Source organism: Polyodon spathula, chromosome 17, assembly GCF_017654505.1.
Source record: "Polyodon spathula isolate WHYD16114869_AA chromosome 17, ASM1765450v1, whole genome shotgun sequence".
Taxonomy (NCBI): Eukaryota; Metazoa; Chordata; class Actinopteri; order Acipenseriformes; family Polyodontidae; genus Polyodon; species Polyodon spathula.
Window position 1 is genome coordinate 11,031,059 of NC_054550.1, and position 12,503 is coordinate 11,043,561.

At 36.1% G+C, this 12,503-nt stretch overlaps 1 protein-coding gene across 2 annotated transcripts in view; it reads right to left on the reverse strand.

Moving 5' to 3' along the window:
* The window catches only part of LOC121329496 (39S ribosomal protein L23, mitochondrial-like), a 36,328-nt gene extending 24,630 nt beyond the window's left edge, over positions 1–11,698 (reverse strand). For both annotated transcript variants that reach the window (XM_041275080.1, XM_041275079.1), the window contains exons 1-2: positions 11,573–11,698; positions 9,624–9,746 (exon numbers count right to left, since the gene is read on the reverse strand). In XM_041275080.1, coding sequence (XP_041131014.1) covers positions 9,624–9,746; positions 11,573–11,589 — 140 coding nt within the window. In that variant the 5' untranslated portion in view covers positions 11,590–11,698. The remainder of the gene's footprint in view (positions 1–9,623; positions 9,747–11,572) is intronic.
* Positions 11,699–12,503: the final 805 nt, after the last annotated feature.

A 12,503-nucleotide genomic window follows, 5' to 3' on the forward strand; every position in this document is an offset into this window, starting at 1 on the left:
CACTGTGGAAATGTGTACGACTACCGCCATCAAACAGATGTTTTTACAAACGTTATGTTTCCATTCAGAAATGTAACCTTTAAAGATTTTTATTTATTTAGTTTTTTGCTGTATGTGCCTCCATTTCAAACCGTATCAAGTCCTGCTGACATTCTAACACAAAACAAAGATTTATCACAGAAGCATATCTATTTACATATTCAGGACAACTATTCAGTGTTAAACTGGTTGATTTGTTGTAGGGACACACATGACCTCCCTTGTAACTAGATGCACACCAAGTCACTCTGCAAGACAAAGGCATGGTCATTCTACTATTTACAGCAGACAGACATTGCACATGCCACCTGTAAGAAACACAAGGCACAACCCGTAACAGCAGTACAAACCAACTGGCAAAATTAGCACCTCTACAAGAGGTCCAGATGTCAAATAGGTATATATTTTCTATATTTGTATGCTGGAAGAAAAAAAAAATGCTATATCAAGAAAAAGCTGCAACAATTAAAAAAAGAATAGAAATTGAATATTCATATAAGAAACCGGCGACAAGAGCAATTTAAGAAATCCTTTCGAACTAAAAAACAAAAAGCATTGTGACCTGTATATACAACATTTATTCATTAGATCTCAGGCCTGGGAGCTACTAATGAACCATTGACTGGCACCCCTGGGGAATAGCGCTGCTGCGTGAATTGTTTGTAAGCATGAAGAATGTGAAGTATATATGAAGAATACATCTGAAGGTTTCTGAAATATGACATGGCCACAGAACGGTGAATTATTGACAATTTTAATAATCAACGGTATCTGAGAAAACACAGCTGTTTATCGAGTTTAAATGTAATAGTCCATCATCACTAGGTTAAAGTACATGTTCCCAAAGAATGGTTTCAAACTTCACTGTAAGAATCAAATTCAGCTGTGAATTCACTTGGAAAGCAAAATTTCAAAAGGGGTTTTTGTTCATCATCTGGCAGCCACATTAAGTATGAGTTCCAGTTTTGGCCACTGTCATGTTTTGCATAACATATAATGTAATAAATATAAAATCTGACATGAAACTGACTTCTGAGATATGACAATGTTACAACACCAAGAATTACAGCAATCATACCTAATTTGAAAAATATTTCAAAACACTGATAATTGGTCTAAACATTGGCAAATCCAAATACTTGGGATGCACCGAATCCAAGTTGTTGGGATTTGGCTGAATAGCAAAACCATTTCAAAAGATTTGGCAGCTAGTAACAAGGGACGCGCACAATCTATAGTTTTGAGCTTTTTAGTTAACGGTAGTTTTCTTACCGAATGGAACCTCTGGGCGTGCAGTCGCATTCCTGGTACCTCTAGTTAAAAATCTCATAAAATGCTTTCTTTTTAAATTCTCAACACAACTGTACCAAGTCTGTAAGTTCTTGCATGTGCGCTAATGAGAGATAGTCCACTGCCACGTTTGTAGCCTACTTTACGATTTCGGCTTGAGTGCCTTTTAAGTAAGATGACACTGGCTGAAACTCCATTGTCGTTTTTTATACACAAATAAGCTTAATTGATTTGAAAAACGTCAAGAATGATACAAGCACCTATTGGTTTGATTAAATGAGTAGTACACAACAAAACACAGGCTTTTAATTATTTTTTTATTATTATTATTTGTCCTGCAGTTGCCTTTAATTTGTTTTTCTGCACGTACGACTACTTTTGTTTATGATGCAGAATACGTGAATGTTAACATCTAACACTAGTACAAATTAAGCACTGCCGAATTGAAATATATTCTTGAATAAGATTTCCGTCTGAAACTTACAGTTTACCCCTAGCCCCCTCCCCCACAACAGAACCGTCAAAATCCAGAATCGTTTACTTTACCTTTACAGCACATTGACAAAGCACAAAAGTCTACAATAGTTTGCCGTTACTATATATTACAGGTTTACTGCAATATATAGCTTTACAGCAGCAGCTGCGTGACGTGTTTTGTGAGTGCGCCACCAGTAGCAGGGAGTTGAGAGTTGTGACGGAGTTCATCAAACATGTTCTTATTATTAAATACAACAGCTACATTCAGTACCGAATTTGTTTGAATCCTAAGTATTCGGCCAAATCCAAACCCTGCTCAAAAAGTGGGTATTCGAGCCAAATCCGAAACCTGTATTCAGTGCATCCCTACCAAATCCCCACTATTTTAATATTGAAATATTACTCGATTTGAATTAGAGATACAAATTAAGTCGATCCTGCAATGTGATCCCTGCTTAGCATAGTTACAGATCAAGTCCACCCAACAATTGTGCCCTTGTACCCGAATGGCAATGGCTACTTAAGACAACAATGCACCCAGGAATCCATTTACTAGGAATCCATTCAAAGCAATGTTACTTAAACATGCAATCGCACAACATCATCATTCAGGAAATCGTTATGCAGTCAGTAATACACAAAAACATTACCATAGAACCAAGGTGTTAGGCAATGCTTCATAACCTCAACTTTTCAAGTTAATTTAGACTAAGTTGATGTGGTGTTACAACATAGCAAGACAAACATCACACCAACCCCGCAATTTCTTATTCAGAGACTTTGCAAGCTTTGATTCTGACAATGCGACAGATTTGTAGCTTTCAATTCTGTTTTTTTTTTTTTTTTTTTTATATACAATTCTACACAAAGGATGGCTTTGATTTTCATACAGAGCGTCCTTACTGGTTTGGCCATGTTTGAAGGCTTAGCCAAGAGATGGGGTGTTCTACCCCCTCATGTCCTTTGAAGTTCTCACTTAATATCAAGAAGATGAAAAACTTAAAAGTATGCAGCTAAATATGTTCTACTTTATCCTAAATTGTACTCACGTTCCACAAAAGAAATTGCCTTTCTTTTTTAACTAAATATGGCAGGGTAAGTTTTTGGTTGGTGATTTTAAATAATTGTTCTTATCTAGATGGATTTATATACTGCACTTTGTTGGGGATTTGAGAGTTAAGATCTAATATTTTATGCTTGTAATATATATATATATTAATTGAGATAATGCAAAACTATTCCTAAATACAGTAGTAATTTTCTTTGTCACTGTTTATAACATTTTGTATCCTGTTATTCATGTGAATCTAATAAAACAAATTGCTGCTATAATCTTTCAACTTTTTCCCTACCATTTGACAAAAACTGAAATACTGAATTTGTCTTCAATAATGACTGTGTCGTCTGCTTTATAAAAAATGTATGACTGAGAACTAAGAAACATGTATATTTTGTTAAAACAGTCATGAAATAGCTACTTAAAACATAATGAGACTTCTGAACACATTTTGATATCCTGCGTCCTGTAATGTATAGACATCTGTTATATTTCCACTGCCAGGGAATTGTACCCCCAGCATGGACAAAAAAAGCTTTCAGTATCAAATATAAACTACATCCAGTGTAAAACTCAACCTTACAAATTGTTCATGTTTGACATCGCTAAACATCCAATCATGTTAGCCTGATTAAAAAAAGAATTATAAAGATGTTTTTACAAAACACTTAAACACCAACTTCATACAAGTCTGAAATATCACAGCTTTTCTTGTTATTAAAATCACTTTGCACATCATATGTTTAAAAGCACCTCTGTGGCCTAAAAAGGGTTCCCAAAGATGTCTTCTGTCTAAGTTCGGCAGGTACACTAGAGTGTAACCAACAACCTGTCGCCCCCGTCCCCATCCCCCGAAACAAGATGGCAACATTACTAACTGTGATAAAATATATCCACACCACAGTGTTATGTAGGATCTCGAAAGGGTTAAAGCAATCCAGTGGTAAGCCTGGGCATCAATCTGTTTGTTGTTACAATGCACAAACTAACTCAATAAAAAAAATTAAAAAAACATTGTTACTTTTATTTTACAAAACAAGCACACTTAAAATAAGCTGGAACTCTAAATTTAATATATTAAACATGCAAATCTTTTTTTGTTAATGTTCTACATTTCAGACCTTATATTGAATTAAATGGTAGACGAGTGAATATTTCACATAAAAAAAAAAGTAAAAGAAAAAGTGATTTGGTATAATTTAATTATAATGCCATTAATAAGTTAATCATGATTATTGCAGCAGTTTTTAAGTATTATGTAAATATATGCAATGCTTATGGGGGCTGCCAGGTCTTGTTCTCAAAAGAAGTCGGCACGGACATTGCACACAAACCAATGGAATACCTTGTGTGTATGTAGGCGTGTGTGTGCATGTGTGTAATATTACCAAGCATCGTGGTCACTTTGAAGCCAGCATGTTGATTCAGTAATTTCATTTCGAAATCCATGAGCTGCGGCTCTATTCGCATGTGATTTACCATTTACAACCGACCACAACAAGAAGAAGGGGGGTACCAGGGAAATGAAAAGTATGTAACGGTATGTCTCTTATTACATTATTTTATTATTTCTACATTGTGTCTAATTGTATAATACACTGGTAAGAGTGCTGCAATATGCATAAAAAAGTGTACTGATGGTATGTTTGTCCCTTTGGCTGCATAAATGCAATTCAATTTTTCTGTTTTAAACTTTGAAAACCAATTGGACATCATAAACAGCCGAAAGAGTTTGATTAACCTGAGCATTATTTCCCCTTAGGTGCTGTTCATGTGAACAGTTATGTGAGCGTCCTTTCACTGGTTAGGATGAAGGCTACTATGACCGCCTTCAAGTCCAGTGTTGCTAACAACGAACACTAACGTGACAAACAAACAACCAATCACAGAACACACACACAAACAGAACATGCAGTCCAGTGGTCACGCCCCCCTGCTCGCGCTGCAGTTATGAATGAGCCCTCAGCTGTCAGTCTCACGTGGAGCAAAACAACACAGATGCTCACAGTTAAAATATCTTGTCTTTAACCCAGGATTTGCATATCACAGGAAAGTAGAAATGAGTAAACTCTGTATCCCTTATATGAGAAGTGGGTAAACGCTATATTGCCCAAATTAAAAGTGGGTAAACGCAGTTTACCTGCGTTTTCCCAAAACTACACCACAGCATCCATGTAATTGTAACAAAATTAGAGTTATCAGTATCATGAAAAATCACGATTACAGACATCAACAGTACAATGAATGTAAGTAAGACATACTATAGGAATATACTCCTCTGTATAGTCCAGATTCTGAAAAAAAAACTTATTGTTCATGGGACAAAATGCAAGAAAAATCTATTTCACTGTCTCACAAATAAACACACACACAAATACACTTAAAATTTTGTGTTTATTAAACAATCAATTAGTTAGTTAATAATTAATTCTTGCTTCATGAAATCAAATAAAGGAAACTTAATTCAAAATATATGCCCAAACTGAGCACATCTAATTTGTATGCATTATACATGGCAAGTTAAAATCCACGCACCAGGCCAATAGAGATACCTTTTAATAGGAGATGCAGCATTTCAGTATCTCAGGTTTCAGTTTTGATTACCTTAAATACCATGATTTTAAAGCACAACATTACCGGAGAGCATACTACATTGCTTTACATAACCAAGAACACTTACCGACTCGAAAGAAAAAGTATCTTTTTTTTACAGATGTTGATGAGTGACAGATCTACCTGATGGGGAACTTCTTCACATTACGCAATCGTCAAACAATTTGGTGTAAAATGAAAACCAGACACAGTATTTATCAAATTATTTTTCATTTATATTTACCCAAGAGTTGTGGCTACCAATGACATGTTTACAGTTTTCAGATAGGAGATCACTAAATTACACTTATGGTGACATTTTTAAAGAAAAATGAATTTCACAGTACAGTACCTGTCAAAAGTCTGAGTACAAAACTAGTTTTTTTTTTCATAATTGACAATGTTTTATGTCTTATACGTTTCTGTAAATATTTGAAAATGAAAACACGTTACAATATACAAAACAAAACATAAGGAGTATCAAAGCAATGTTCAAGAAAATTGAAAATTGTCTCTAAATCTTGGATTTGCCTTAATAACAGCCTCACAAACACGAGGCATTCGGTTAACAAATTTCAGCAGGAAATCACCAGACATGTCTTCCCAGAGCAGCAATTCCCAGAGATGTAGGGCACTTGTGAGTAGCTTTGCTTTGACTCTTATGTCCAGTTCATCCCATACAAGTTCTATGAGATTGAGGTCTGGAGACTGGGCAGGCCAGGTCATTAGATTGAGTTGTCCTTCACTTTCCTTCTTCGACAGATAGTTCTTGCACAACTTTGAGGTGTGTTTCGGGTCATTATCTTGCTGAAGAATGAAAGAGTGCCCAACTAGCCGTAATCCTGATGGAATGGCATGGTTACCAACAGGAGTGCTGGTAATTTTGTTGCTCATGGTGTGTCTGTGTAGATTTATTCTTGTCCAAAGATGTTGTTTGGTTTCTCCTATGCAAGTACCATCGGAGCATTTGCTACATTTAATCATGCAGATTACGTTTTTGGATCTGCAGGTGAATGATCCTTTTATCTCCAGTTTCCCTTGTGCTGTGAGGATAGTATTCTGCGTAGAGATATGGGGACAGGTTTTGCATCTGTTGGTATTGCAGGGTTTAGTTCCATTGTGTGCATTTTTTAGGTCAGTTGTTAGTTTGCTCCGGATGATAAACTTGGACAGGTTTGGTGGTTGTCTGTAGGATAGGAGAGGTGTTTCCAAGAAAATGTTGGCGAGGGTGAAATCTTCAGCTAAAATTGGGTGTAATTCTCGGATGATTTTGCGGAGGGGTTGTAGGGATGGATTGCACGTAACAGCTAAGGGTACTCTATTAGACGCAGGTTTTACTTTGTATTCCAACAATTTTTCCCTTGGTATTCGGATGGCACGTTCCATTTCTCTGTCAATCTGTTTTGGAGAATATCCTTGTTGAACGAAAGCATCACGAAGACTGCAAAGATGTTTGTTTCAGTCAGTAGTTTTGAGCAGTTTCAACGGTAACGAATAGCTTGACTGTAAATGACAGATTCATGTGTATGATGTGGATGAAAACTAGAGATGTGTAGGTATTTTTGGCTGTCGTGGGTTTTCTGTAGATGGATGAAGTAATATTGAAGTGTCTAAGAATTGTATCATTTCTTTCGAATAATTCATTGTCAGTTCAATACAGCCACCATTTAATCTATCTACTCATAGTACATTTTAAAACTTTTTTTTTTATTTTACATTCAGTGAAGACATTATTCTCTTACTAATCTTCAGATTTACAGCTGTTTAGAAAGGTATACTGTTGGATATTTGTCCTGCTATTGGTTTCTAAACTACATTTCCCAGAAGAACTGTGGTGTTGCTTGTTTAATACATTTTGGTTTCCTAAATGGTCATTAGATAAAGATAAATCATCATAAAGCTTTAATAAAAATAATTAAGTCAATCTATAGCTTTACAAACCTGCCGTCAACCACCCAATTAAGTAGTTTTTGTAGTATGTTTGTTACTATGTGAGACTGAGGGTTTGCAAATTAAAAAGAGGTTTGTATTTCTGTACTTTGTACATATTATTGCTTTGAGATTCAGAGGTTTGTTTTTTGTTTTTTTTGTTTTTTCATTTGTATGTGCAAGACTGCTGCAGTTTGCTGGACCTTGTGTGACTCCATAGAAATCTACTGGAGTTTTTCTTGCAACAGAAGAAGAAAAAATAAGACAAAAGAAGAAAAAAGTACTTGTCCGATGGGCAAAGTATAATGGTAAAACTTCTTGTCCTGGGCGTCGGGCGATATGAATTGCACACCCCTGTACTCTTAATAATGTAAAGAATATGGTTCCGAAGTTGTACCACAATTGGATAAGCATATGTATATAGGCCTAAATGAAACTGGAGTGTGGTATGCATGTAAGAACAGCTAGGGATAAAGCTCACTCATTAGTGAGCCCCAGTAGTTGGTTTCCATCCATTTTAACTTGGCTGGTTTCTTCATCAGCACAAATGCTCTGACAGCTTTCTTTTAGCCTTGCTGTCATACTGGGAGCATAAAGGTGTCTTTCTAGGGAAATGGTCAATGCTTTTACATTAGTCATCAAATATCATTCTCAATTAACGTTATACAATTTCACTGGACTAATAAGGGAAAGCACTACAAGAGCCCCTCAGATTTAGAAAAGCTCATTCCAGGAACTTTCATGCCCTCTAGAGGTTTACAATAAAAAATACAAACCTTTTAAAAAAGTTTACAATTAAAAAAATAAACAAATAAATTATTGTAGTTGTGGCAAATATCCAAATATCAAAACACACATCACCTTGAAATGAATTTTGTTTGCAAAAACGGCCATATTCATATTCTTTATAAAAAGATATTGTGCAGAAAAAGCATAAATGACAGCTGAAAGCACACGTTACAATACATAAGAGTTTCGCTTCTTTCTTTAATAGGTTTTTACAAGGTATCTGGGTTATTTTCCACTGCAAAATGGTACAAAATATACCTAATTCAAAACTGAACAATATTCAAATATTCGTTTACAGTTTGAAAGAATATTTAATGTGAAAAACCCTTGTTCGTACCAATTATGATGATGATGTTATTGTTGTTTGAAGTCGATCGTATCTCACAATGTGGCACTGCATAATACTGTGTGGTATCCATTCAGCAACTACAACCTCTTCCCTTCCCTCTCAAACCAGTGAAGTGAAAAATCCACAAAACATTGTACACTATGAGAAGCACTATTGGCTTATTCAGCTTGACCTTCATTATTACTTTTTATTACACATATGCACAATACAGTATGAAATAATAATAAAAAAAACAAAACAACTTCAGACTACTCACAAGCCCCTAAATGAATTGTCAGAGTTGCTTATTACTGATTAGGTAACTTCACTGGGCATATTTTTAGCTGAAAAAGTCGTGCTAAGGACATTTTGGAGTAAATAGCTTTAAGAATCGAGTCCATACGGTTTAACTGACCAGATGCCTAGAATGTAAACCAATAGCCCCCTCCAACATCTACTGTCAACTTCTCACAGCAGTGTGAAGGTGTTCCAGAATCCCCTGCAGTGTTCACAGGAAACATTTACTTTATTTGTGCTGGACTCTGTTGTCAGTGACACCACAGCCACACTCTCTAGTATCTTGACAGTGTCCTATGAAGATATGCTCACTGAGCTCTGCAGTTATTACTTGCCTGTTGGTCCTGTGTTATGCTAGAGGCAAGACTGCTACCTTTAAACGTGTAAACATTAGAAAATCCACAAACTGTAACCTAGTGTTAAGCAGCAGTCAAGTCTGTATCATTTTATCCCTGCTGTATTTCTGAATTTTGCAATAGCATACTGACTCAGTGGCATTCCAGTTCATTCTTAAAGACTGGCTTTAATTTTTTACATACTTGCCTGCCAGTACTGCAAATGCACTCTAGTCTGTTTGAAATGAACATATTTTATAACTCTTTCAAGATCGCAGGATATCCTTTCATGTGATTAAACAGCGTTATTTCCTAAATAATATTCGAGTTTACTTTGTAAGAGTCTTTTGTAAGTTACCTGTAGTTTATTGCAGGTAGTTTATATGTTTACAAAAAAATTATGTAAATGCGGCTGCCTTAACTAGAGCTATAAAAATGTGTTTGCTAATTGCTACACAGTGGCAAAGTGTGTACAGTATTAAGCACTCACTCCATGGGTATCCGAAACTGCACGGTGTCAGGCGGCTGTTCTTTGCCCGGTTTCACCAGGGTCATGAAGAAGTTGGTTCGGAAAATCCTCAACTGGGGGTTCCCGAGCTGATAGAGCGGGTATCTAGAGAGGTACAGACAAGCACATTTCAAATCAATCACCATGTCAGGGTTCACACTACATCATGGGCAGCCTGAAGTGTAGGGGAGTTATAATAAAAGTGGTCTACTGGTTTTATTAATAGAGCAAGTCCCCAAATGCTGGGCAACACAGAAATCCTATTATTGGGGCAGAATAATCTGCATTTTCATAGAGACAAGGCCTTTTTACTACAGTATGGCACACTCCTAATCCAACAGTTGAAACAAATGTCACTAACAAACTGTATATCCCCAATAAGCCTCTAAATACAAAATTAAAGCTGTCAACTACAGTGTAACATGCATACCTACATTAAATGGAACAACAGCCCCCACCTCACAGTCTCAAATTCTTTTGATATCGCATATTGAAATACCTGGAAGTGTTTTATGAAGAATCCCAAAATGTTAGCTCTAAGCTCAACTATTATTTTTAAAGTTATGGGGTGCTGAAGAGTTGCCATGCCTGGCCTGCCATCCACTTTTGGGGCTCACACCTCAGTAACCATTCACACTATAATACAGACAATGCATCTAGTCTTTGTTGTGGTTATATAACCTGGACAAATTACAAAGAAGGCAGTAACTACAGTGATTCAGGGGTTCTCACAAGTACAATATGGCATACTTTGTGCCATCATTGCACTTTTTTCTAAATTGCACTGATATTTGTGGTCACCAATACAGTAGGTGATATGTTGGCACATTGTTAAACTACAAGAGCAGTCACGTGTGTGTAGCAAGCATCAGGATGATAGTGTATACAGACAGCTTCCAGATACACTCAGATGCTAACACTCTTACAAACCTGTGCTAAAGAATGTCTTTGACATGTTTTATTTCAATTGGATTAGCAGTTAGCCTTGAATGTAAAATTGTGACACTACAAACAGACTCCTTATAGACTCAAAATATTTGACACTGTTAAACTTCTAAATTACGTACTGTACTTAACAAGTCAACGATAAGCTGTTCTCATAACAATGTGTGGCATGCCCCCTGGATGCCATACGGTGTATGAACCTTGGGCAATGAGACTAGAGACGTGTAAACTGCTCTGGATACGGGACCACCTGTGATTGTGCATTCGGAGAAACTGCAGAGGTCTGCGCTTCAGGAAGACCGCTGTACTCCAATAACGGAAAATCAATTGCCAATTGATCATCCGACCTCAAAAGCAGTCTGCTAGAACACCATTACATCATTGTCAACAGAAAGTGAAAAGAAAAACAACCAACGATTCAGCTGCTTTCCAACGTGTCATTTAAATAAAAAAAAAAAGTAGCTTAATATTATTAAGAGTACACAGTTATACTATATATTCAGAGAACTTATACTCTAATGTTATCATATATTTACTACTGGAACTACTATCACACGTTGCCTAAATCTAAACCCTTACCAGTATTTTAGAATAACAATCATTTCTTTGGGTCGGTCCTTTCTGTACTGAGAATTCAGTGAAATGGGTACACCCTCAGGAGTTTACAATAGGAAATTCGCATGGTAACTTTGCAGTTTTATCATTGTTATAGCACTTCAAAGCTTGCCTTACCTTTACCATGCTTTATAACAGTTTTCTATGATTTATTGTTATTAATAAAAACAACATACATGCATGTCCTTTTTCTTTATATATTGCAACACTGTACCATTATCTGTTTACACAGCATCTGCAAATAGACATGGATCTACAGTACGGTACGCATCACGAAGAACTAACAAAATAATATAACAGTGCATTTGACTTTCACACACTGAGGAGCTCTGCGTCTCTCCAGATCAAATTTGAAACGTAGATTCACTTACACTACTCTTCTTGCCATAATGTGTTTTGTTAACGCCTGACGATGAATGAATAAATTGACATTCAGAACATGCTCATAACATTCACGTGGGTGAAACACAAGTTTCCTGCTCCAGGCAGAAGATCATGTGAAGGACAGGAAGAGAAATGGCAAGAGAAGCACATGTAGTCACTCTACTTGCGTTTATAAACTACAGTGCCCTCTGGTGTAAGTTAAACATACTGACAGAGCATTGACATGACCATATTATTCCAATCAGACGCCATGCTTGCGATGTGTAGCCATGAATACAGTTATTAATTGCAATAATATACTGTAGTAAATCAGTTTTTTTCCCTTTTTGTAAATTGTACGCACTGACATTAAAATGGAGGAGGGAGTTAGTCCCAGTTATTTTCCCTTTATTTATTTATTTTTTTATGAGACTGGACGTTTTTGTAACTAGTACTGTTTTAGTACCATATACCAAGTTTTAAAATTAAAGTAAATGTGTGCTATAACATGTGTTTCTTTCAAAACTGAACATTTGAGACGTATGTAGCTAATCTTGTAAGATTTATGGAGCTATTTCATGGTTTTTCAACCCACTCCTTAATGTACAGTTGTTAGGATAGCTGATAGAGGCTTATACAGCACAGTAATACTAAGGATGAGGTATCAAATGATTGACTTCCATTGTGGAGATAATATTAATAAACATTTTCACAGCACAATACACAGATAGTGTCTTTCTTTTTAATTAGCTCCAAGGTCGTCCATCTATATCAGATTTTTAGATTCTGATTTTAGGAACAAGGCCCCTTTTGATGTCTTTTTGTCCTTGTGTGAGCACTCTGTTATATTGTGAACTTCAACAATAGAGTGCTGGTGTTCATGTGCGCTGCCAGGTGTAAACATTAAAAAAAAAAAAAAATGGAGACAATTTGAGTGAC